Source organism: Ostrinia furnacalis, unplaced genomic scaffold (genome assembly GCF_004193835.3).
Source record: "Ostrinia furnacalis isolate ACB-3 unplaced genomic scaffold, ASM419383v2 OfSCF1456, whole genome shotgun sequence".
NCBI classification, from domain to species: Eukaryota; Metazoa; Arthropoda; class Insecta; order Lepidoptera; family Crambidae; genus Ostrinia; species Ostrinia furnacalis.
Genome location: NW_021131695.1, coordinates 447,440 through 474,729, shown reverse-complemented (window position 1 = coordinate 474,729; position 27,290 = coordinate 447,440). Strand labels below are relative to the sequence as shown.

The 27,290-nt window shown below is 36.5% G+C and overlaps 2 protein-coding genes across 4 annotated transcripts; both read right to left on the bottom strand.

The window, feature by feature from the left end:
- Positions 1 to 8,854: 8,854 nt before the first annotated feature.
- LOC114352816 (proline-rich extensin-like protein EPR1) lies at positions 8,855 to 13,911 on the bottom strand. Of its 3 annotated transcripts, none has more exons than XR_003655888.1 (2): positions 11,015 to 13,911; positions 8,855 to 9,690 (listed from the first exon to the last, which is right to left on the bottom strand). XR_003655888.1 is itself a non-coding variant. In XM_028304558.1 (2 exons), exons 1-2 carry the CDS (start codon positions 13,889 to 13,891, stop codon positions 10,060 to 10,062), a joined length of 2,862 nt encoding a protein of 953 aa, XP_028160359.1. In that variant the 5' UTR covers positions 13,892 to 13,911; the 3' UTR covers positions 8,855 to 10,059. The 3 variants fall into 3 exon arrangements, 2 of the variants coding, with proteins under 2 accessions (XP_028160359.1, XP_028160360.1); XM_028304558.1 differs by having other exon boundaries at positions 8,855 to 10,980; positions 11,951 to 13,911; XM_028304559.1 differs by having other exon boundaries at positions 8,855 to 10,980; positions 12,551 to 13,911.
- A 264-nt stretch (positions 13,912 to 14,175) lies between these two features.
- LOC114352815 (uncharacterized) lies at positions 14,176 to 26,672 on the bottom strand. The gene is made up of 8 exons (XM_028304557.1): positions 26,266 to 26,672; positions 21,217 to 23,872; positions 20,871 to 21,129; positions 20,594 to 20,710; positions 18,862 to 18,971; positions 17,132 to 17,264; positions 15,854 to 16,098; positions 14,176 to 14,273 (listed from the first exon to the last, which is right to left on the bottom strand). Exons 1-8 carry the CDS (start codon positions 26,384 to 26,386, stop codon positions 14,195 to 14,197), a joined length of 3,720 nt encoding a protein of 1,239 aa, XP_028160358.1. The 5' UTR covers positions 26,387 to 26,672; the 3' UTR covers positions 14,176 to 14,194.
- Between the last annotated feature and the right edge of the window lie 618 nt (positions 26,673 to 27,290).

The following is a 27,290-nucleotide window of genomic DNA, read 5'->3' as shown; positions in this document are numbered from 1 at the left end:
TGTATTAATTCTCAGCCTGCCTGTTTAAAGCGCATGTGTCTAGTGATAGTCAAAAGACATAATCCTAGATACGTGCTTTATTTTTGTAATCTTCTTTTCTATGCCTTGCCTTAGTTAGGTTAGGTTAGGTTAGGTTCTCAATCTTTTGCTATTATGGGTAGAGCTACCGTTTCAATTTCTTACGTTGTTGCTGCAACAGAAGGCTTAAGCATTCCAAATCATTTTAATTTTATGTTTTCTGTAATGGGACTAACAATAATTTATTCCCACCTATCGTTCCCACTGCTGCAAATTTCGTATAGCCATGATCTACTACTAACTATAGTCTATAGGTAACTTAACCGCCATTAAACACAATCAAACGAGGAGAGGAGAAATTAGTGAAATCTAGCTTTATTAATCTAAGGAAATCTACGACAATCGTTCGTTCGTTTCAGCCAAATGACGTCCACTGCTGGACAAAGGCCTCCTCCAAGGTTTTCCACAATGAACGGTCCGGCGCTGCCCGCATCCAGGCTCTTCCCGCGACCTTCCTTGTGTGTGAAAATGCTTGGTCTTAATTTTATAACATTGAATTCAGTCAGTGTTGGCCTTAGTATTTTATTTGTTTATTTATGCAAATATTTTTTCTTTTGACTATTTTTTCTTCATCCACCTCTAAGGTAATCATCCAGAATCCCCTGAGAAGATCGCCAAATGATTTTATCAAATAGCATTAACCTACATAATATTATCATCTTGTGCTATTTATTAATCGTGTGTATTATTGCATTGCGATGACAAATTAAACTTGCGAAATGTACCTATCTACCTAATTCATCGCAAGGTCAGCTAATTCGAGTCGATGATTTTATTACAGACCATTTTTTAGTGACTTGCACTTAATAAAGCGACCTCGCCTAAGTATTCCATTTCCGTTAAATATAGATCAACTGTGGGTCCAAGTGCTTTTATGTTATTAATAAACTTCTCCTTAAAGACAATACAATAAGAGCGAAGGAAGGCCACGTACGAATTAAATAAGAATAAAAAAGATAGTAAGGTACCGGTCTCGCTTGTTTTATTATTGTAATTATATTCTGATTTCTGATGTCGCCTTTAGATTGAAATAGGTACAGCACAATATACTTTATAATAATAAGATTTATAGTTCAATACCTACTTACTACATGGACTAAGAATTTTCTAACCGATATTTTTATTACATTACGGAGAAGATGACTGTAGATTTAATTTAATTACCTAAGTTTATGCATCATAATTCGCGTATGCAGAAAAAACATTTTTATAATTATCTGTCTAACTATGATTTTTCTTTTTTATAATGCCGAAAGTATTATTGATCCGAAAACCTTTAAAAATAATAGCTACCATAAAATGGGTAAAAAAAACACACGCTTACATTTATTTGTCTTTTAATTGACATAGAAGCGGTTACAATAAAGGAACTTCTACATAATCTTAATATTTAATGCTGTGAAAATATATAACAGAGCCAAAAATAACAATCTTAGTAATAGATTCAAAACAATCCTATATTCTTAATTTAGTCAAGCACCAGTTTAACTTATCTAAACAAAAACAATTTTTACATCGCAACTCATAAAAAGTGCATTCACATTTTCGACGACTTATTAGTTATCATATTTTATAGCACTGGTGCAGTTTTTCCCTTAATAATTTGATGTGCGTTTAAGTTTCTCTATGTCATTGTATGTGAATATGTCATGTCGCAAATTAAAAACTCATCACAATGTAACTTGCAAAATAAATACAATAATCAGGCCGTAAACGTTAACATCAATAATCTCTACACATCAAGAATTGTCGAAATACTTAAATCTAACACCAATATAATGGTTTCAAATCTTATTCTACGAAATGCAAAAGTATAGAAATAACGATCGTATTTGAAGGATAGATAGAAGAAGTAAACGAAAGAAACAGGGAAAAACTAAAGAATTAAAAAAGCTATTACTTAAAATATATCCTAGGTAATATCGAGGTACTGAGGTATCAAGTAATAGAAACATAAATAAATATTTTTCCAAAAAAAATATAAAATTTAAGTTATAACATTTAAGTTCTACAACAACATCAAAAGCGTATAAAATGCACCTAGAAACCGATTGTAGTTTCTAAGGAAATTTTCCTTGTTAAATGAAACCACTTAAAAATAGTTTTAGCACTTTATAGACGAGTCAATTTAGAAAAGAACTCCTCTACTTTTGTTTTGTTGCAACCATAGACCACAGGTTTACCAATCTACTATACAGGGTGTTAGGTAAATGGGTATATCATTTTAATTATAATTTTAATTTTCATACAAATCGGATTTTATAAAATTTATTTTGTATGAAATTTTAAAAAATTAAAATGATGATATCAAATTCCTGACTTCACTATACCATTTATATGCCCCTATACCATGTACGCATTAACATGGGCTAGTGCCGGCTCATATACCCATTTACCTAACACCCTTTATAGCATGAGATGGTCAAATATTTCTATTAAATTTCTTGTTGTTCTTGTGATTACCTTATCATCGGATATTCATAGACAATCTTACACAGATCGAAACCTGTGATCTAACTAGCTGACCAAAACTAATGGCAAGTTGCCATCTTAACTTCTTTCGTTGGAAAGAGTCGTAGAGTTTAAAATTCATTTTTAATTACTGGTAATTTTGTAATTTGATGTAAAATTAAAAATTATTCAGTTGTTCGACTTCGTGAAATTTATATGTTATAATTCGATGCCAATCCTAAGTTCAATACCTACCGTTCCTTTTCATGGTATCGCTTCAATCGAGAAATTTTGCCAATTAGGTTTTAAGTATCATCACAGAATGAATATTATTATCACGGAAGCAATATTCAAATTGCCGAATGTTACGTTTGTAAAAACGAATAACATTTTTAGAATTGCAATCTTTTTAAGATTAAAGCGCACAAGGCATTTGAGCTGAATGCTCAGTCTTTTCTTTTCAAATTTTATTAAAGTGTTTTACCAATTTACAATACTTTACACGTTACGTTACTAAGAAGTCGAAAAGCAAGCACCTTCACGCTATCTCAGATTTCGTATCATTTCACAAGTTAATTTCATATGTACAATTTTGATATTTTTTCTCGATTTTAACGAAACAACATATACCAAAGTCTTTCGTTAATAAGTTCTAATATTTAATTACGTTATTTTTGTTTTCAACGATTACAATTAATCGTTTACTTTGAAACTTTTTAAATTGTAAATAAAATAACGGCAAGTATTTGTCGAATTTGAGAATATACAGTACTCTTCGACAAGTAGTTATTCTCTGTGGATTACATCCCAAAAACTACGTAGGTAAATGAAATCACAGAGCCTTAATCCTAACATATAGATTAGAAAAACACGTATAAAATGTAGATGGTAAAACTGCCTAGGACTTTTTTATATTACTGGTTTGAGGGAGGTACATGATGATTTTGTACTTTTTTTTAATTGCTTGGCCGATATTTGCTGCCCAAACTTTAGTGCAAATCAATAATAGTAGGCATATTTTGCTGGCCAAATTTTTGTGCTGTATGCAATGTGAGGTAGGCGGCATTTAACATACATTGACGCATACATAATACTTAATTTATAGGCAAAGCTAAGGGCACCATGCGTTTTTATAGCACTATAGGTTATATGTTAAACTTTCTTTCTTGCAAACAAAGATTGCTGCAATGGCTAGTGGATATCTACTTGAGAACAGCACATCAGACTGGTGTAATGTCGACTTTGAGACCAGTCTTATGCCACTTGAAATAATGTCGAATTTTCAGTGCAACCATTTCACCTGATGTGCTGATTGAGTGTGATATACTTCAAGGGGTTAATTTCGTTGTTATATGAATCTCATTACTTGATTAAAAAAATCGCACTGTGCAAATAGCCTTGCGAATTGAGCAACTACTACATGGCTGACTAAAAGCTTCATCTACTGACAAACATAGATTACTGCTACTGACACTTATGACACGTAATTAATCGCTAAAAGTTTGTTGACATTAATGCGCTTGGCAGACCTTCAGTATCTGGTATTTACGACCCAAGAACTAGTGGCACTTACATCATTTTAGAACTAGTCCAACATGATCTTATGTGCCAACAACTGTCTCAAAATCATAGAGCAATATCACTATGATCACTCGAATCTATCAAGTTAGTCTATGAGAGTCTGCAAAACGCATTCTTGTCATTCGCCGAAACAACGCTAAGTGACGTCTCATAAAATTCCGCGAAAGGTAACATGGATACAAAGAGAAAAGTTTCAATAAGCGAACATTGAAAATTTTATGGGCTCTCACTTAGGACTGATCCGTCGTGTGTCGCGTTCCCATCAAGCATGGAAGCTTAATGCCCGTTTTCACCATAAATTCCTAATTTTTAAGTGACCCTTACGGTAACACACAACAGGAATTTTGTTTTAATAGGGATCAATTAAAAATTAAGAATCGGTGGTAAAAACGGGCTTAGGATGGCGCTTATTGCGATAGCAAACGTAGAAACGTGCACGCAAATTCTGCATAAAAGACGAACTCTCCGTGACACAAGTCCCTTTTTTAGTCGCAGAAGTACTCAACCCTACTTGCAAGACGGAGACACGACTTATGGAATGCAATGTATTCTAATTCCGTGATTATGATGATTGTTTGTCATCTACAGTTGACGCTAGCTAGCCATACCCTGCACGTCATTACACTCGAAAAATTCGGTTTCAAAAACCTGTTACATTCCGGTAATATTAGCTTGCTGAAAGCTAAATTATACAGATAGTGGTTACATTATTTAATACCTAGGATTAAAGCTAATCGCACATTGGACCCAATAGGATATGCGAAACATAACAACATGTTATGTCTAATTTTTAAAGCTCCAATGAACGAATGGCTTAAAATTACAAAATAGTTTGTTCTTAGAATAGATTAACGTTAAAGATTAAACTGTACGAAATATATGGTCCGTTAACCATTGAATTTCCTTACAATCACATGTCTACTTTAAATGGTCTTTTTCCAGTATTAACTAGTGTACTTAATTATAAAACATTTATAAAAAGATCAATTTGCTACTTTATAGCAGGCGATAGTGGAAATAGGTAACGGAATAAACCCTCGAGTTTGAAATGTGTCACTCAACCATAGACTAAGAACAGCTGAGTAAAGTTATTACTGACTCAAAATAATATGACGCCCGTATTCACAAACATTACTATGAGGTCTCACGGTGCACGTGGACACGCAGGGTGACGCACGAACCAATCACATAGCTCTATTCAACGCTGTGCGTTCGATTTGCTGCTTCACTTAAGCAAGCATCGATTGTGAATACGGGCAATACGGGCATGAGTCTATTCGACAAAGCGCGTTTTTTGAGGAACACACTAACCACTTAAGACACCAATTAATTCGTATGTACAGTCAGCGTCAAATACTTAGTGACATTCATCATCATGTCAATTCGTGACACCCAAAGTAGCCAAAAAGTTAAAAATACTACACTACTAATTGTAACAAAGACGTGTTGCGAACTATTTGACGCTGCTGTACAATCAGGGACAAAAGTGAATTTATCAAATACCCAAATCATAGTCAAAAGAACACAATAAAAAAACTATTAGCATTTCAAAAACTCTATAACAATTATTGCATGAATTAAAAAATAAAATTCATCCATACTAGAAAAATATAAAATTACCCCGGTAGTTACATTTCGAAAGGCATATTTTACATGATGTCCTTAACTAAAAAACAGTAAATATATCTTTCTTTTCTCATGAAATGATACGAGACAAGATTTTAAATAAGTATCTCATTACATGCATAGAGAGGAAGAAGGTCGAGTGCCTCTTAACTTGAGCATAGATTTCTAACCCGTTATTGGTTGAATTTAAATAGAACCTATTACAGGCTTGTATCTTTTCTCAAGTTTGAAAGCAGTATCGTTTCATGATCTTTAGAAGTCATAATTTGCTGTGGGTAAATTTATTTGATCTCAAATAGGTAATTTATGTAGGTATGTGTATACTCAAGACACCTTCGTTTGAAAGCTACTGCTTTCAATAAGTGATACTTCATCTTTTTTCATTTACTGACAAGAAAAGAAAAAATTACAATGAATTTTAGTTTTAGAATTAGTNAATTAGTTAAAAAATTCGGAATAGTTTCGGTCCATTGCTTATAAAAAATAGTAATTTCAGAAAACATTCTAAAACAAAATGGTGTATTATTTACATCACAAGTCCCTGTAAAACATTTACACATTATAATTTTGTACTTTTAACCAAGGTAGATAAATGTTTCGTTAATTTCATGTGTACAGTGCGCCAAATAGTTCGTGACAGTCAAAGTTACCAAAAAGTTGATAGCACAACCTTATTCCAATTGTAACAAAGACATGTTACGAACTTGTTAGCTACTTGGGTGTCACGAAGTATTTGAGGCTGACTGTACATAATAAAGCGGACAAGCGGACACAGCCATGTTATTATTGCGAGAGTATATTAATAATAATTAATATTTACACAGATAAAACACAGGGTGTGTGATGGCAGTACTATTTTTTTTAAGTGATGATAAACTAATATTTTTGTTACATACATTTGGTAGGTAGTAATAAAGGTAAAATTCAATAAAAAGGATTGTTATCATTACGAAAGTCCCACAGTAAGATCTTCTGTGATATAGTAACATAAAAGACTAGATTAATTTTGATTAGAAATCAGGATTAAATGGCCATAATGTACCCTGTAAATAATCCGAATGATTGATTTAAATACCTTATAGTAAATTATGGTTTAATTGACACGTAATAAACACGTTGCCGTCGAATGAAGGAAAGGTTTAAAAATGCTAGAAGTTTTCCAAATGAGGGAATTCTCCAATCTTTTGTTTTGTTGTATTTAAGAATAAGTTAATAATTTGCCTTGTTGTTACCACCGTTAAAGTTTAGTATTATAAAAAAATGTATTATCTCTAAAAATATTAAGAGGATAGTTTTTTTTACTTGTTCAGGTACACTCGCATTGTAACGCAAGAAACGTAACGGGTTTTCCGAACGTACGTATTTGTATCTCATACAAACATCACAAACGATTGTGATACGCTTCACATGTAACTTAGTAAAATGAACAAATGGATTTCCGTTTTTTTTAGTCAGTCACATTATACAACACTATTTTTTACAAAAATTTAATGGTTTCATAAAAAAAACATTCATTCACCAAAAACAAAAAGCCAATCTCCAAAATATGATTACCCTCCCATACAAACTTCGATAGTCAACTGTCAACTTACTATGTATGAGAAGGCAATAGGGTATTAGCCATCACCAATCAATTGACGTTCTTTTTAAAACTGTCAAAACGAGACTCTCCCATAGATTTTGTATGGCAAGCCAGTGACGTCACTATTTTGTCAACTCAATGGGGATGTTGCCTGGGTCAAAAAGCAAGAGTTTTAATTAGTCCGTCAGTTAACTTATCAAAAAATACTCTACACGTATTTTTCACTTTTTCAAACTAATGAAAATTTAAAGAGATAAAGCGCCCCAAAGTTCATAAGAAGAGGCCCGTGACGTCAACGCTTGCTTAAAAATGCCGCACGTTGTGACGTCGTGCGCAACTTCAACGCACCATAACTATGTAATTATTTGTTAGATTGACAAATAAAAATATATGTGTCCAATATTTTTTGATATTAAACATTACGGACTAAAAAAAATTTTTTAGGCAACTAGCCTATTATACTACTTTTTTCAATTACAATGCAACCAAAAATTTTAATTTACAGGTAATTTAAAGTTAATAATTTTTTTAATACCAGAATGCGCCTTATTAATTAAAATAGTTGTGCTTTAGAATTATTATTGGGAAGTGGTAGAAAATACCTAATTCTTTTTACGATTGTCCTTTGTCTTTGGTGAATATTTGTTTGTTAAAACAAATAAAAAATAATGGTAGTAAAAAAATATAGTAGTTAAAAAATATGGTGGAGTAGAGAGAGAAAATGATGTTGTATAGAGCTATAGAGTAGAGAGTAGATACAATGTTAGTTTGAAAGATGTCTATTACGAATAAAAATGTCTGAAAAAGTAAGGCGGAACGTAATTGTACTTAACTCAAAGTGAGGTTAATTATTTGTTTTAATTTGTCTGATATTTGACCTTATTTGCTATCTTACTGAGTATGTTTTTGGCCATTCAATTTACTACAAAATAAATAAAAATGTTAGGCATTAAAACCTTATTTACAACTTAGGTATGACGATTATTTTCGAATAAGATATGAACAATGGCAAAAACGCTTAAAAATCTGTTAAAACAGATTAAATAACACTTAAACATTTTATTGTCTTTTTAATTTAATTGCTTTTTACGTTTTAATTACAAAAGTGAAAAATTTGACTCAACGAGTTAAAAGGTTGTATCGCACTTTTAGAAAAATATTTTTTCCGATATAGGTTTGTATTAATTTTGAAATATCACGTATTAAATTAGACGAATTAAATGGTAGGAGATTGATTTGTATAAATGGGGACGGCCGATATTTCTTTTGTATTTTAACACCAAATAAAGAATTCATCCATACAAAACTAAGTCTTATTTCTGAATAACTATAGAAATATTGCTCGCGAAGTGTAATGTACTTACAGGACAAAAGGGTAGTAGGTAGAATATGTACCAATGTAAAGCTTTTTTGAGCAATACTTTTGAACCGGGTTTATATTACAATAAATATTTAACAACAAAACTACCAAAACACAATTTCATTGCGCTGAGGCTCTATTTGGTTTGTGATTCACAATTTTTTTGTTATTTATACTAACGAACTTAATAACAAACTAATTATTACGTATAAATGCACTGATTCCGACTTACCAGTAATCGGATAGAATTTAAAACCATAAGGTTTTGGACGTTACAACCAAAATATAACAAAATTATTGTAAATACGTTTTAGAGTAACTATTTTTCCGAAAAAGTCCCTATAAACAAAATTATTTATGACAAGTAATGTCTAATCACATGTTAAGTTTTGGCTACGTGGGTTACCCTCATTAAAGCGATTATTTACAGCAGATATCTCTACAATAATACAGTAAAATATTAATACTATTTTTAGAATATATCTGGACTTAGCTTAAACTCACAAACAATTGGAAATTGCAACAACTGTCTCGCTCTTCACAAAGGCCGAAGATGAGAATTAAAGCTAGCTGCTATAATTTCCAATTTTTTGATCTATAATGTCATAATGTCTTATGTACTAGAAATATCAAAATTAAGACAAAATTTGCCATAATATAATGTAAATCGGCAGTAGGCCGAAAATGCGTCTTAACGCTTCATTGTATTACATCTTAGTCGAAGTATTTCACTCTGAAGTCCATTTTACGTATACTAGTTCACACTCAAAACTTGAAATCTTCAATAATTTCAAGCGCATACTTGATAGAATGTTAGAAGCTGTTCGTACTACAAGTTTAACTTATACTGTGGTTATAAGTATACAATACTAGTGTCATTTTATCATAATTATACTTTTAAAATAAATACTACAAATATCGCATTATCTCTTAAAAATTAATGTCTTTTACGACCGTCTTAAACTAATATTAAATGATATATGCGTTGATTCATAGCAATCACTGAATTAAAATTGAAAGGAATCTAGCAGAAGAATGCAACTTTCAACTAATTTAGTCGATATGAATCAATGCATACTTATTAGTTAAACCTATGCTATACACTTAAAATTAATTGATATAAGATATAATACTACTAACACATAAGAGTCAATTTATCAGATGCATACCAAGTCCACAAGAACATTGAGCGTATCAAGAGGGAAGGGAATCAAAATCTGACACATAATTGTCAGAATTAGATCCGATTTTCGAATCACCAAAAATGCAAACCACAACATTTTTAATACTGCTCAGTTATTATTATGTATTGAATTGTATCATTATACGAAAGGAAACTCCCTTTCTGATGTATATTTGTCTTTTTTATATAACTATTTATTTACTCTGGCTGATAACATAGGCTACACTTTCGAGACGTACACTCCCAACATTCACAACACTGCATATTATCACAACATTGTATATCATTGTATGGCCAGGACTGTGTGGCCTGTGGGTCTTCCTGCCCTGGCTGCCAAGGCAATGTCTGAATCTGTGGAGGGGATAGGAACGGTAAAGGTTGGGGATTTGGCGAGGGTATAGGAAGGGGCAGAATTGGTGGAGAGAACGGTGTAGGATTCTGAACAGGCTGTGGATATTGTGGAATAAATTGAGAGGGAGGGTACGGGAAAACGAGCGGATATGATAAGGGTTGACGAATCTGAGGAAGAGGCTGGTATGGCGGTGAAAAACGCTTATTTTGAGGTGAATGGGGCTCACGTGGAGGTGTAATTGGCCGAGAGTATGGCAAAGGGTGCGGATATGGTAAGGGTTGACGTACCTGAGGAAGGACCTGGTGTGACGGTGGAAAACGCTTATTTTGAGGTGAAAGGGGCTCATAAGGAGGTGTACTTGGCCGAGAGTATAGCAAAGAGTGCGGATATGGTAAGGGTTGACGAATCTGAGGTAGGGGGTGGTGTTGCGGTGAAAAACGCTTATTTTGAGGTGAAAGCGACTCATATGGAGGTGTATTTGGCCGAGAGTATGGCAAAGGGTGCGGATATGGTAAAGGTTGACGAACCTGAGGAAGGAGCTGGTATTGCGGTGAAAAACGCTTATTTTGGGGTGAAAGGGGCTCACGTGGAGGTGTGAGTGGAAGAGAATATGGCAAAGAGTGCGGATATGGTAAGGGTTGACGAACCTGAGGAAGGGGCTGATATTGCGGTGAAAAACGCTTATTTTGAGGTGAAAGGGGCTCATAAGGAGGTGTATTTGGCCGAGAGTATGGCAAAGGGTGCGGATATGGTAAGGGTTGACGAATCTGAGGAATGATTCATAGCAATCACTGAATTAAAATTGAAAGGAATCTAGCAGAAGAATGCAACTTTCAACTAATTTAGTCGATATGAATCAATGCATACTTATTAGTTAAACCTATGCTATACACTTAAAATTATTTGATATAAGATATAATACTACTAACACATAAGAGTCAATTTATCAGATGCATACCAAGTCCACAAGAACATTGAGCGTATCAAGAGGGAAGGGAATCAAAATCTGACACATAATTGTCAGAATTAGTCTGACGATCCAATTTTCGAATCACAAAAATGCAAACCACAACATCTTTAATACCGCTCAGTTATTATTATGTATTGAATTGCATCATTATATGAAAGGAAACTCCCTTTCTGATGGATATTTGTCTTTTTTACATAACTATTTATTTACTCTGGCTGATAACATAGGCTACACTTTCGAGACGTACACTCCCAACATTCACAACACTGCATATTATCACAACATTGTATATCATTGTATGGCCAGGACTGTGTGGCCTGTGGGTCTTCCTGCCCTGGCTGCCAAGGCAATGTCTGAATCTGTGGAGGGGATAGGAACGGTAAAGGTTGAGGATTTGGCGAGGGTATAGGAAGGGACAGAATTGGTGGAGAGAACGGTGTAGGATTCTGAACAGGCTGTGGATATTGTGGAATAAATTGAGAGGGAGGGTACGGGAAAACGTGCGGATATGATAAGGGTTGACGAATCTGAGAAAGAGGCTGGTATGGCGGTGGAAAACGCTTATTTTGAGGTGAATGGGGCTCACGTGGAGGTGTAATTGGCTGAGAGTATGGCAAAGGGTGCGGATATGGTAAGGGTTGACGTACCTGAGGAAGGACCTGGTGTGACGGTGGAAAACGCTTATTTTGAGGTGAAAGGGGCTCATAAGGAGGTGTACGTGGCCGAGAGTATAGCAAAGAGTGCGGATATGGTAAGGGTTGACGAATCTGAGATAGGGTCTGGGGTTGCGGTGAAAAACGCTTATTTTGGGGTGAATGGGGCTCACATGGAGGTGTGAGTGGACGGGAGTATGGCAAAGGGTGCGGATATGGTAAAGGTTGACGAACCTGAGGAAGGAGCTGGTATTGCGGTGAAAAACGCTTATTTTGGGGTGAAAGGGGCTCACGTGGAGGTGTGAGTGGAAGAGAATATGGCAAAGGGTGCGGATATGGTAAGGGTTGACGAACCTGAGGAAGGGGCTGATATTGCGGTGAAAAACGCTTATTTTGAGGTGAAAGGGGCTCATAAGGAGGTGTATTTGGCCGAGAGTATGGCAAAGGGTGCGGATACGGTAAAGGTTGACGAACCTGAGGAAGGAGCTGGTATTGCGGTGAAAAACGCTTATTTTGGGGTGAAAGGGGCTCACGTGGAGGTGTGAGTGGAAGAGAATATGGCAGAGGGTGCGGATATGGTAAGGGTTGACGAACCTGAGGAAGGGGCTGGTACTGCGGTGAAAAGCGCTTATTTTGAGGTGAAAGGGGCTCACGTGGAGGTGTAACTGGCCGAGAGTATGGCAAAGGGTGCGGATATGGTAAGGGTTGACGAACCTGAGGAAGGGGCTGATATTGCGGTGAAAAACGCTTATTTTGAGGTGAAAGGGGCTCATAAGGAGGTGTATTTGGCCGAGAGTATGGCAAAGGGTGCGGATATGGTAAAGGTTGACGAACCTGAGGAAGGAGCTGGTATTGCGGTGAAAAACGCTTATTTTGGGGTGAAAGGGGCTCACGTGGAGGTGTGAGTGGAAGAGAATATGGCAAAGAGTGCGGATATGGTAAGGGTTGACGAATCTGAGGAACGGGCTGGTATTGATGTGAAAGGGCAGCCCTTTTCACCTCAATATCAGTATATTGTGGTGGAGATTTTCTTGACGGCAAATTTTCTTGGTATGACAAGGGCTGTGCAAACTGTGGAGGTGGTGGAGAAAACGGAAAATTTTTATATGGCGAAGGTGGCGGAAAGGAAACGGGCTGATATCGACGAGGTTGGTTAAATTGCGGTGGGGAAAGGAACGGTAGAGGTGGCTGAAATTCCAAAGGAGGAGGGAAAGGTATATGCTGTGGAAATTGTGGCGGAGGCTCTGGAAATGGTGCTTGATGAAATGGCGGAGGTTCGTCAAATGTCGGATTTTGTTGATATTCTGGGGATTGCTGACATTGCAAACATTCCTGACAATCCGGATATTGTTCAAAATGTTTTGAATTAACAAATAAAGGACACTCATTCTCGCTTTTTAGGGGCAATGTACACTGCGGGACTTGCGGCAGCTGCAAATTCTGCAGCTGCTGCTGTGTCTGCAGCGGCTGCTGAAATTCAGGAGAATCATTCTCATTTTGCGTGGAATCCTGAATTATGGGCAATCTTTCACATAGCGGGGCTTGCACCAGCTGCAAATTTTGCAGCTGCGTCTGTGTCTGCAGTGGCTGCTGAAATTCAGGAGACTCATTCTCACTTTGCGAGGAATTCTCAATCAGGGTTTGGTTGTATTGCGGGGCTTGCACCAGCTGCAAATTCTGCAGCTGCTGCTGTGTCTGCAGCGGCTGTTGAAATTCAGAAGACTGATTCTCACTTTGCGAGGAATCCTCAATCAGGGTTTGGTTATATTGCGGGGCTTGCACCAGCTGCCAATTTTGCAGCTGCGTCTGTGTCTGCAGTGGCTGTTGAAATTCAGACTTATTCTCACTTTGTGGAGCTTGCAGCAGCTGCAGAATTTGCAGCTGTTGGTAAATTTCCAGCTTTAACAGTATTTTCAGCGGCTGCTGTATATGCAACGGCTGAAACTGCAGCGACTGCCTTGATAGCGGTACGTACTCAAACTCTATTAATACTATAGATTTTACTCTTGAAAGAGACGTTATTCTAAACGCCAGCTGACGTCGTGGCATTTGCATCAATGGCCATCGCGGAGATTGAGGAATTTCCGCAGCCTGTGTTGTTAGTTCATAACATGCAGATGTTTGTGGTGTTTGTCGTGATTCTAATTCACGTGATCCTTGTGATACGTCTATTACATTTTGTTCTTGTTGAGGTTCAGTGAAAAGGGGTACTTGCGGTTCTGCTCTCGCCCGTGGTGCTTGTGTTGCAAGTATTGCAACTGGTGTTAGAAACGGAGGGTAGAATACGAAGCACAGCCTGGGTTGTTGGCAATTGTCACATATTATTACGTAGACGCACCACAGTTGTAGAACCGAATACTAAGAAGGAAGCTGGTGCGTCAGCAAGGAATCGGAACGGACTCGGGTTGATAGAAGTCCGGGGTTGACCTCGTTGAAACTGAAAGACAAAATAGGTTGTTTGAGTAAAACTATTCACATTCTACTAAGATCCGATACAAAATAACGACATAACTAGATCCAATCTCAGTCATTAGTACGTCCTGTGCTTCACCAATCAAAAACTTACCTATATTTGAAATTGAATCAAGTTTTGGACCTTGTATTAATATCGATTTCTCCTGTTATTTATTATTATAACCTACACGTTTAAATAAAGTCCTGATTTAAACCAGCGTTGTGGACTTGTGACGCACCATTTACCTACTAAATACTGAGGTGGGACCTTGGTTGACCTTTGCACACTAACTCCCGTATGCACAAACATTACTATGAGGTCTCACAGTGCGCGTGGACGCACAGGGCGAAGCACGAACCAATCACAGAGCTCTATTCAACGCTGTGCGTTCGATTTGCTGCTTCACATAAGCAAGCATCGTTTGTGAATACGGGCGTTAGTTTTCAAAAATCTTCTTTTTTTCTGTATCCAAAATTTTTCATGTAAACTTATGAAATTGTATTAACATAATACGCACATAATAGTTAGCCAAATAAAAAATATGTTACAGATTTCGTTCAAGTTTCTAAAGTTATCTTACATAAGTCCCCGTACAGAGAGCCGCCGCTTGATTGTACAGGGAATGATACCGCATCCTGCTGGACCCCTCGGGCTGAGCTCTCAACGTTCAAATTTCTATAGTTATCTTACCAGTCTCCATTCAGATTTCTATAGTTATCTTACCTAAGTCCCCGTTCAGATTTCAATAGTCATCTTACCTGAGTCCCCGTTCAGAGAGCCGGCGCTTGATCGCAGGCTTGATCCGCGGTCCACCCGGGCTATGAGCGCCCCGCCCCGTCACGCAGTACAGAGTATGGTACCGCATCCTGCTGGACCACTCGGACTGAGCTTTCAACGTTTATGTTCCTGTAGTTATTTAACCTAGGTAGTCGTTCAGATTTCTAGTTATCTTACCTAAGTACCCGTTCAGAAAGCCGCCGCTTGATCCTCGGTTCGCCCGGGCTATGAGAGCCCCGTCCATTCACGCAGTACATGGTATGATACCGCATTCTGCTGGACCCTTCGGGCTGAGCTTTCTAAGTTCAAATTTCTATAGTTATCTTACCTAAGTCCCCGTTCAGATTTCAATAGTTATCTTACCTAAGTCCCCGTTCAGAGAGCCGCCGCTTGATCGCAGGCTTGATCCGCGGTCCACCCGGGCTATGAGCACCCCGTCCCGTCACGCAGTACAGACAGAGTATGGTACCGCATTCTGCTTGACCCCTCGGACTATGCTTTCAACGTTTATTTTCCTGTAGTTATCTAACCTAGGTACTCGTTCAGATTTCTATAGTTTTCTTACCTGAGTCCCCGTTCAGAGAGCCACCGCTTGATCCTCGGTTCGCCCGGGCTATGAGTGCCCCGTTCATTCACGCAGTACATGGTATGATACCGCATTCTGCTGGACTCTTCGGGCTGAGCTCTCAACGTTCAGGTTTCTACAGTTATTCTTACCTAAGTCCCCGTTCAGATTTCTATAGTTATCCTACCTAAGTCCCCGTTCAGATCAATAGTTATCTTACCTGAGTCCCCGTTCAGAGAGCCGCCGCTTGATCGCAGGCTTGATCCGCGGTCCACCCGGGCTATGAGCGCCCCGTCCCGTCACGCAGTACAGAGTGTGGTACCGCATCCTGTGGGAACCCTCGGGCTGAGCTCTCAAAGTCTGGATGTGCGTGTCTATGAACAGATCCAGGGATTCCTTGGCCTCACCCACTCGGAAGTAGTGGAGATCGATTGTGGCTGTGCTGGGGCAATTGGCAGCGTGTATCTGTGGACAGGATTTGAAAGGCTTGGATCATGGAGATGTTTCAGTTTCCTTTCAAAGTATAGAAATAGAATAGCCATTTTTATGGTACTAAGTTTGATGACGATTCAGTTCATGTGACGCTTTTGAAAGAAAGAAAAAAAAACATTTATAACGATGAACATCACTAAGTTAAGGACAAAGAAGGTATACGGAAAAAAAGACAAATGGCACATAAATATTACAAAGAAATAAAAAGTGAACTGAGGCACTGAGCAGTGCCACCCATGATGCCCATCGCAATGGAACCCCGCCCACTCAGCATATACCTTTGTTCTAAACCTACATTTAGCGCCATCTATAAGCAACTTTGTAAAGCGCCATCTATGGGATTCCAATCCAGTAAGCTAATTCCTAAAAAGAACCATAGATGGCGCTCCAAATGTCGTTGTGCTGCTTTCATCGATCGGTCGCACGGCCATTACTGTAAACTACTACGTGTAAATACAATACTTATCAACAACGTCTCCTGAGTTTTTCTCCAACAGCCTTACTTATAGTTTTGTAACTTTTACTTTACTTTTATGTGTATTTTTTTTCGGGTATGAAACAAAAATCCAGAATGAATTCTCTAATCTATCTATACCCTGGACTACAAAACCGGCTCTAATTGAATCCCACTAGCAGCCAAAATGTAATTCATTTAAGATTGGGTCATATCAGAGTAAATACAAATGAGTAGGTCATCTTCATAGAAACGCCCGAGCGCGGTTTGTATGTGAGCGCGCCAAAACGTATGCGGCGCGCACGCATGCACTGACAAAATTTAGCGTGGATATTAGCGGTGACGTGCGTTGAATTTTGATATTAGCAGTGACGTGCGTTGAATAAAAAGCTGGCCAAGTTCGGGTAGTTAACAAACCATCCATCCAACCAATCATAAGTGCCACTAATGGTTTAAATTGAATAAAATATTTTTGATTTTGATTTTTTGATTTTCATCGTCTGTTCTATGGTTTAGAAATATGCAACTATTGAGTATACATTACATGCTTACCTGCATAAGCGAACACGCTGCTAGACTGTTATTGTACTCAAACTTCTCCTTGTGAAATTCGGCTAAGGATCTGTAGTAGCCTGCGACGTCAAGCATACCACGGGATAGATACTGATTTGCTTTCTGGTGATTCCTGGAAATGCATAAGTTTCCATTTGTAGTCTTTGTTAAATCGGCCACAAACATTGTCAAGAATTGGTGAAGATGCACAAAAACTGTGAGGTCATTGGCAAATAATTGTGCTATTATTTTTAAACTTTGTGAAAATAATTAATATTACTTAAAATTTTGGCTTATTTTATAGGAAATACATATTACAATTTGTCTACTACACCAATGTTATTTTATTTTCAGACAAGCAAGTTCCAAAATTTTCATTGTTTTTGGTTAAAAAAAAGTTTCAAATAATGGGTTAACTGGCGAATGCTGCAGCCCTTTTGCTGCTAAATAAGTCACAGTAGATCACAATAATAGATTCTAACCCCCTTACTAATAAAAAGTTACACAGTTGTTGATCACTGTTTTAAAATGACATTTCCATACTAAACGTCACTTTAAAACACTGATCAACGAGCGTGTAAGTTTTATTAGTAAGGGGGTAAGGAATTTTGCAGCAGCTGTAAACAATTGGCTTCAAAATAACTCGAACTCCCAGATGTACACACGACATCACGTTAAAGTTAACGCATCTTATACAGTTGTACCTAACAGGCGTGATAGCGAAACAAAAATGTATAATCTGATGTGCTGTTGACTGCAGTTTGACTAGAGAACTGATCTAGAAGACAACTGGGCCCGATTACACTGACTTATAATGTCTTTAATTCATTCGTGTTTCATCTCCAGTCACACTCCAACTTCATTCCAGCCGATGTGTAATTCGGTAATCACGGTAAAGTTCACGCGTAAACAAAGACGAAACAACGAATTTATGCACTTTCCATTAAACGTCCGAACACATTATTTTTTAAACTAAAATTACTAAAACACAGCAAATGTTTGTGATGCATTTGAATTGCGTTTGAGAACAAGTTTCTTTCTGTCAGCCTTTACGCAAAGGTGCAGTTGCACTCCGTTTACGTTACAACTTCGTTTGCACTAGGTGTTGAAACGACGACACCGCGATACGGATTAGTGCAAACAGCTGAATTTCGTTCGTGTTCCAGTCGTGTTGCATTCGAAAATTTTTAGCGCAATCGGGACCCTGATCTAGAGAAGACAAACTGGACAGTTGACAAAACTTACTTGTTAAATAGAAAGACACTGGTCTTACGTACGTTTACGTACTGGTCCTATGTACGCGACATTTATGACTGAGTTATATTATGTACTTACTCACGGCTTGACGATTCGGCTGCTATGCTGCAGCCGTGGTCACAAGCAGAGTGGCGGCTCTTTGTATTTTTGGTGTCTTTCTATTTTAGTTTAAGGCCGGCAATACACGGTCTGCTGGCAGTCAGGGTCGACAGCTTCAAGCTGCGACTGCACAGTGAAATGCATAATTCTATGGACGCACATACACGAACCGCTCAAGCAGTTGCAACTGATTCGGGCGGTTTTGTTGAGCAGTTAATACCAACTGCTCGAGCAGTTATCGCTGGCAGCTTCAAGCTGTTGACTCTTGACTGCAAGAGCGGTCCGTGTATGTTGATCACTGACTAACTGCTCGAGCTGTCCGTGTATTGATGGCCTAAATGGAACGCGAACGTTTAAGATTTTATAGAACTTACTTGTTACGTAACTGCAAGTGGCGGTCGGCCTGGTCTCTGTAGGTTTCCACTGCGCTCATGTCAGGCGTCTCTGTTTTCGGTAGCAGAGGCCACTCCACTTCAGCCAAGGCCTGATGAAAGAGTCATCCAGTAAACATCACTTTAACCCATCTCAAATTAAGGCTAAGACCCGATTTCCACCAAAGCGGAGCGGAGAAGAGAGATGTGTTGGGCGAATGAATTTTTTTATACAGGGTGTTAGGTAAATGGGTATATGAGCCGACACTAGCCCATGTTAACATGGTCATATAAATGGTATGGTGAAGTCAGAAAATTGATATCATCATTTTAATTATTTTAATTTTCATACAAATCTGATTTTATAAATTTTATTTTGTATGAACATTTAAAAAATTAAAAATTAATTTCTGACTTCACCATACCATTTATATGCATATTATGTTAACATGGGCTAGTGTCGGCTCATATACCCATTTATCTAACACCCTGTAGAATTTGACAGCGCGGGGCGGAGTTGTGAAAATAATTAAAATCAGATTTGTTATTCAAATCATTTCTCCGTTCCGCTCTGCCTTGGTGGAAACCGAGCCTAATTACTTTGAAATAATTTAAATTCGACTGAATATAATGTAGCCCAATGATCATGTCTTTCTACCAGTGCTGTTAGTAGTATTTTAAAACAATGTTAAAATTATCACGCCCTGAAGCGTTAGTAATGTATTTATTTAGGTAAGTAATTTTATGTAAGTAAAAAGAACTTCAGAAAAGTAAAGAAAACTTCAAAAATATTTATGTATGTATATGTTACGGTAAATGTGAAAATCATGAATAATTACCGGTTATTATGAATAATTACCTCATGATTTGGTAAATGTGATTAATATGAAATCATTTATGTATGTATAAAACTAAATAGGCGCCTTAGTTCAAAATGTGTGGCTGTAGACAAGCACTATACACGAGCCGTTGTTCTCTTTTATTTATGATATTTGTTAGTATTAAATAATCACTGATAAATGTAATTCATTTATTACTTTCACCTCGACTGATGGTAATTATTCACAATAACCGGCGACTATTAATAATTTACAATTTATCACATTTACCGTAACATTTATAACAGTAAAGGTCCTAGTTTGGTTAGTAAGTTTCTATGTTACAGGCTTGAGCCAATATGATTGTATAAGCAAAAATAAATTCCACCACCAATTACCCAGTTTACGTACAAACTTTTACGTACCTTATCTTTTACGAATTCAAAATAACACAAAAGCAGAATATTAAAGAAAACACTCCGCTGCTTAAAATGTTTATGGACGGTTATTCCCTCGTTTTCGAACCTCTCTGTTTACGTGCCTTATCGCTAAGAAGTACTTGGCAAAAACTTCAACTATGCATTCAGAACAGATAACTGTATCGGAATTATCGCTTGTTCTGACTGCAGCTTCACTGTGTGGATTTAGGATCATCACATACAGAAAATAATACGCGCAAAACACTAATGAAAACTTAAGTAAATCATATTTCATTCATTTTTACGAATTTACAAAAAGCTCTAATATTTTATTCAATTAGTTTTGTTTTCATCAAAAATTAGATTTTTTGTTTTTTGTGATTTAATAAATGTATTTTTTCCACAATCCAAAAAGGAAGCGCTTGGCCATCTCACCTGATGGATGTGATGAGGTGAATGGTTAATAATTTTTGGTGCCATTTTTTAATTATTACATACTTTACGCTCTTCTTCTAATATTTTCTGCTTCATCTGCACCTCATTCTGCGAAATGAATTTATCCACGCCATGTTCTTCCTCCAAGACACTTCCTTGTCCCGTGGAAATCAGCAGCACCTGTGCAAAACAATTCAATGAAATATATCGTTATCATGTCAGCCGACAATGCTAAAATAGGCCTCTCCCATGATTTCCAGATTGGCCGGTTTTGTACGGCTTTCATCCAGTTTCAATCGGGTTTCGTCAGTATTTCCAAAATATGAAACATTTTAATTACCTCGACTGTAGAATGGAAATTATTGTCATGTGCCATTAGCAATTCTGCTAATGTATCATTATCAACATCTGGGAACAAATTATACAGTTTCTCCCTTGAAAGTTTTGCTGCCATATCCATAGGTTCCTTGTGACGCCACAGCGCAACGTCTTTTTGATACAACGAAAGAGCTAGCTCCATGTCCATAATTTCCTTAAAATTCAAAACTTCGGGTTGTTTCCCGCCTGAAGCCAACTCGGCTTCTTTCATAGCTAAATTACTGAAAATTAAATCTAATATTACACTTAACTTTCTAAGAATTTGAATGAAAATATATCATAAAATTGCAGCAAGAGCAAACGCTTACCGAGCGAAGTCCTCGTCTTCCTTAATAATCTTCTCCCTATGTCTTTCAAGCTGATCTAACTGATACGTTAAGGATTCAATCCATAAGGCATTGAGCTCATTTAGTAACGATACAGGAATGTTTATCCTAGGCACAACACTATCAGGGTATGTCATATCAGTCCTGCCAAATAAATTGTCTAGTTCTGTTACAAACTCTTTGCCTAAAGTAACGTTTACTGTCTCCTGTTCTCCATATATGCTAGCATTCGACTCTTCTTCATAATCAGAACTAAGGGCTGTCTCGGCATCTTGACCATCTGATTGAGAATTTTGTGATGTTGAAGGTCTATTCTCGTCAGGGACATTTTCGGTAATGCCACGGCGTTGCCTCATTATTTTTAAGCAATGCTCCGAGTAATGGGCTGCATCTATGACCACATTTTGCTCAATTTGACGCTTTAATTCTACCGAAGCTTCGGAAACGACAGTTTCCCGTTTACTGGACTTTTTTGGTGGGGCGTTGGTAGTTTCCCTAGTTTCTACAGGTCTTTCCTCTTGTTGACTAACAACTTGTGGTTGTGGCTGTGAAGACGTGTCAGGTATAATCTGATAGACAGACATACATGAACAAGTTTGGTTGATTTCTTCATCATCCGAAATATCTTCTTCCTCTTCTTCTGGTTTGATTTGGTTAGTTTCCAATGCCTCCAGCAAAATCTCAACTGCCCAATTCACTTCACCTTTGCATCTATCAAATATATTCCTTAGAGCTGTTTTATTTATATTTTTAAACATTTTTCTGAGGGCTTTAAAATGTTTTTCTTCGTTTGAGCATCGTGTTGATGTTACCATTATCAAGGGCTCGGTAGTAGATGTGCTTTTATCAAGATTTCGAGTATCAGGTATTTTCATATGCGTAGGAATATGAAATAAATTAATATCTCGAATATTAGTTTCAAGAACTTTGTAATTATTTAGACGATTATCCATATCTCCAAATTCAATTGATGTTCCACTGGTAACGGTTTCAACTGGTATGTCAATGGGGGGTTCAGCAGGTGTAGTTTCATCATTCCAGGGAGGCAAGAACAATGAAACTTGCTGCCAAGCATCTACTGTACTTGCATTAACGATATCATTATCAGGATTAGATTCTGATCTTGGAGGTTTCGGAGTATTATCATTTGTGTCGTCATTATCGGGTCTCACAACACTGGTTTGAAGTTCATCTTCCCATTTTTCTCCATTATCCCACTCTATAGAAAACTGTTCATATTGCTCTTGCATTTGCAAATATTCATTGTGTACATCTGAAATTACATTTATATCCTGGTTCTCATTAACTATGATTGAGGATGATTCTAATTCGTCTTCAGCTTTCTCATCTTGGTTCAGCGAAAATATTTCTGAAGCTTCAGTTGGATTATCAACAGCACAAGCATTTGAAGATTTTTTAGGTGTACCGTCACTAGGTTTCTCATTTAAGTGAAGTTCTGACAGTAATTTTTCTTGACTGCCGGACGTATTTTCAATAGGCGATTTACGCTGTAAGTCTACATCAGGTTTCTCAATTTCGCTAAGCGCATGCGACGACGTATATGAAGGTACAGGGTCACTATTAACAATAGGAGCATTATGTGGTATTATTGAAGTGCATTCACCATCTTGTTGATCATTTGGGGAATAACTGGAACTAGGGGTATAAGTGTGTTCTATATTATTTTTAACTACATCAGGAACTGAATAGAAGTTAGTTCCTTTTGATGATGATGATGTAGGAGAATCTAAAGGCTCAAACGGAGGAATTAATCTATAAACTGGTGGACATTTATCTGGGTGATAGGATAATTTGAAGAAGCTTAATAAACTCTCGCCAGTTATATCATTGACGTAATGATCGATCATTCTTTTTATTGTGTTGTATGGCACTTGATGCGTATTCATTTTAACAAGGCGATTAGGTTTTTTAGCCCAGTCTGTAGTGGGCTCTACCACTTCTATGATATACCCGTTTAGAACAGCATTTCTTGCATAGGGCTCCATTTCCCAGATTTCTATATTGGTATTATCAATAATAATCGGACTCAAACCTTGGGTCATAGCTGCCTCAGCTCGGCCTTGGTTCCAAGCGTGAGCATCAGTCAATAGATTTTTGTTAAAAACATACTTTCCTCGAATCATGAAAAAATCATCTGTACTAAAGATGTGTCTGCATAAATCTTCATAAGTGACACCAATCAACATTTCTACAATTGTTTTTGCCAAATACGTCTTCCCTGACCCTGGGGCACCCCTCATCAAAATAAGTATTCTACTACCTTTAGTATGATTTTCTATAATTCTTCGTAGTTGGTCAGTCCAATCAGTTTTTAAAGGACTTAATTTGGTCTTCACTTTGGGCAATGCTCCATGTCTTTGTGACGAGAGCGCGTTTGAAGCAGACTGTTGTTGTGTAACATTTTGAATTGAAACTGAAGATTTTGGTTGATTGATGTTACTTAAATTAGGATTGTTTAAAGCCATTGAGTATGTTGGAGCTACATTAATTGGTTTGTTTTTTTCCAAGTTTGATTGGGCTTCATTAGATTCAGTAGTATTGTTTTCATTTTCAATACCTACTTGAATTATGTTGCCATCATTGGTAATGTCCATTATAGCGTCCATGGACTGATTAACTGAAACAATGAGTATTTATCAATGTAGCTTAACTGGGTATTGTTTAAGGGAACATTACAATAAAAAAGAAACAACATCATTATCATCAGTCAGCATATTGTTGAAGTAAGAATATCTCCTATATTAACAAATATTTTATGCAAATATTTTTATTTTAAAAATTAATTTTAATAAAGTTAAGTTTTACAGTGACTGAATTAACTAACTATTGATACTTCATAGACAATATGCAATTTTATTAATATGAAATTAAACTTGATACATAAATAATAAATAAACAAACATACATAACATAATGAATATAAAATATAACTGGTATTATAATCCATTAAGAATAAACCACCACCATGCTGTCAAATGTTATGTCTAGAAATTAAAACACAATTTTTAATAGTACACCTATATTTTTTCTGTTCATCGTTAAAATCAAGTTCATTCAAGCCTGCAATGTCCTAACCAAACTGGTAGCAAATGTACAATGTGTGTGTATCCTGCGAGAAATTTAACCCAGAAACTAGAACCACTAACCAACTAAGTACATAAAAATATTAAATATAATACATACAAAAATATTCTAATTCTTAAAATTTTTTTAAAACTTATGCTCTGAGAACAGAACAAAACAACAAATACAGTGGTCAAAACAAGGTGTGTGTGTGTGTGTGTGCACATAAAATAATCTAGCCTTTTTTTAGTCATAAGTGCCTTTTTCCTGTGTTGCAGATTTCCGCATGCGGGCTGCCTGCATTTCATTATTTCATAGCAGCGGCTTGATTATACAGGGTGTAATTTTGTTATGACACCTGGAGGGAAACTACTCTTAATACTGTAGATAGAAAATTTTACTCAAAGAAAACATTCCTTTATTTTTGAAAAGAAGTAGAACTGCATTCAAAGATTTCCCAAAATTTGCTTACCACTCTCGGGAATTGAACCAACTAAAATCTGTTAGAAATTACACCCTGTATTATTATTGCATTGATCGTATGGGTAGTTTAAGGATGAAATCTCTCTAACAAACTTTATAAATCAAATGAAAGGAAATCTATGAAATCTTAAATTATTTTAATTATTTACGGAAAATTGGATGGTGTTGTGGTGAATTTTCGAAAAAAAATTGAAAATCTTTGAATGCAGTTCTCTTTAATTTCAAAAATAAAGGAACGTTTTCTTTTAGTAAAATTTTCTATCTACAGTATTAAAAGTACTTTCCCAGGTGGCATCACAAAATTCCACCCTGTATAACCACATCATAGAGATTAGAGAGACCTGATCTGCACACATTTCAAAATCAGCATCACAAGAAAAAGGCACTTATTGATCTTTTAAGTGCTATCTTCCAGTTTTGTAATTTTAGCTTTTGTTAAGAATCTGTTTGCATAGTAAGGGCATTGATACTCATTAGTGTAAGAAATTCAACAGGTGAATAAACAATGGAATTACGGAACAATTTTTGTGTAAAACCAAATGTGTTACAAGATATTTGTTTAAGTTATTTTGTTGGAACTTTAAAATATAATGAGACAGATCATATGAGTAGCGTTTGCAGGGCCAAATCGCATGTACAGTAGAATCCCGATTATCCGGATCAATTAAAACCAGGGGTGTTCCGGATAATCGAAAATCCGGATAATCGATTTCAAAGTAAAATCAAACAAAAATTAATGTTTTCAATACATCATATAGAGTCTAAAAATCTACATTTTAGACCATTGGATGAATCCATTTCTTTTAACAATGAACTAAGACGACGTCCGTACCGTGTTACGGTGGCGGTGCCTTCCGTTTTTATGAGTCCAGACCCTAAATCAGTAATTAGAAACCGTGAAGAATTAATCCGGATAATCGGATATCCAGATAATCGAAGTCCGGATAATCGAGATTCTACTGTACTATAGTACTTTAGTTTAAATTAGTTACCTACTAATTGCAATATTTATTTTTAGAAAAATATTTCTTGTAAATACTATGAATGCTCAAAAACTAATCTCAATTCTATTTATTTAAAATAATGCAGTTACTTCGCAAAGCGCTTTGCCCCAGCACAATCACTTAAGCATATCCATACAATCGCTCAAACTTGTCTTGGATGAGATATAAAAGTAATATTACTTTATAACGCAAGTTAATGATAAGATTTTTTTAAATTTTAATCCTAAATACATTAATGTTGTATTCTCCTTGGAAGTGACACAATTTCGTTCATATCTATTTGGTAGGATGCTTAACTATTACGACTTAAATTAATAAACACAGGTGTTTAATTGTATTAGATCTGTCGTCGCACTAAGTAAAGAAGAATAGCAAAACCCTACATGTACTGCGTGTTGCCGCCAAAACTTTACTTTAAATTTAAAACAACAAACGATATAAAAATAAAATCAATACTTACGATCTCCACCACAACTTTCCACGACAGCTATAATAGCATCTTCGTTCATCACATCTTTGAAGATACTCTTTAGAGACTCGATAACAGCGGAGATATCCTCTTGCTGTTCTTCAGACGCCATTATGTATTATTTAACCAACTCAAACGAGAAGTAATACAAAATTATTTAAACAATACAAAACAGAAACATAAAAACAATATTATTGTCACTGAATTTAGGCTCCATTTAACTTATTTTCGTACTCAGAAAAAAATATAAACACGTTTGTTACGAAACATCACTCAAAAATGATTACTTGACTTTGACAGGTTAACTTTCGTTCAGTAATGATGGTAATGATCGCAGTCCATTGTTCCACATATTTTTTTGCAACTAAAAAAAAACCGCGGAGCACGACTGCTCCACACGGTACTTCCCCTGCGACTGTGCTCTGTGAACAAACACAAGCAATGAATAATGTTTGATGTTATTGAAAACGGTAAACATCGATGAGTTTTTATCGACATTGAATTTTTATAAATGATTTAGGGAACTGACTGACACAAAAATATTTTTGGCTTGAGTGAAATCTAATTACCCAGCACGTGGTAACACTTATCAGAAATTTTGTTTTCAAAGGGGTCACTTAAAAATTAGGGACTGATGGTGAAAACGGGCATAACTAATTTATAATAATTATTCAGTAGGTACCATCTAAACATTACAACTAGGTGTACAATACAATTATAATGCCTACATGGTAATAAATCATCGATGAAATATCGACAAATCACGGATCGGTCAACCCTTGAGAGACAAATTGTTGTCATGCAGTAGTGCGCAGGCTACTACAACATAGACCCAGCTACATACAAACAGGTAACATTTCTGTGGAAGGGGGCTTTATTACAAGCCCTGGAACCTGGAAAATCAATAGAGCTATCAAGGCTTCACTCATAGTCTGCTATCAGATTTTATACGAATGAGTGGGATGGATGATACTAAATAGCTATATTGCACATGTTTAGAGCGATTTTGGCTGCCG

What these genes read in the sequence shown, in the direction of transcription:
- LOC114352815 (XM_028304557.1), bottom strand. Translation starts at nt 26,386, where the DNA reads ATGGCGTCTGAAGAACAGCAAGAGGATATCTCCGCTGTTATCGAGTCT. An exon ending in TATTAGAAGAAGAGCGTAAA is followed by an intron (nt 18,972 to 20,593) that starts GTATGTAATAAT and finishes CTCTTTCATCAG; the next exon opens with GCCTTGGCTGAAGTGGAGTG. An exon ending in CACTTGCAGTTACGTAACAA is followed by an intron (nt 17,265 to 18,861) that starts GTAAGTTCTATA and finishes ATGCATTTCCAG; the next exon opens with GAATCACCAGAAAGCAAATC.
- LOC114352816 (XM_028304558.1), bottom strand. Translation starts at nt 13,891, where the DNA reads ATGCAAATGCCACGACGTCAGCTGGCGTTTAGAATAACGTCTCTTTCA. An exon ending in AACCCCAGACCCTATCTCAG is followed by an intron (nt 10,981 to 11,950) that starts ATTCGTCAACCC and finishes ATCATTCCTCAG; the next exon opens with ATTCGTCAACCCTTACCATA.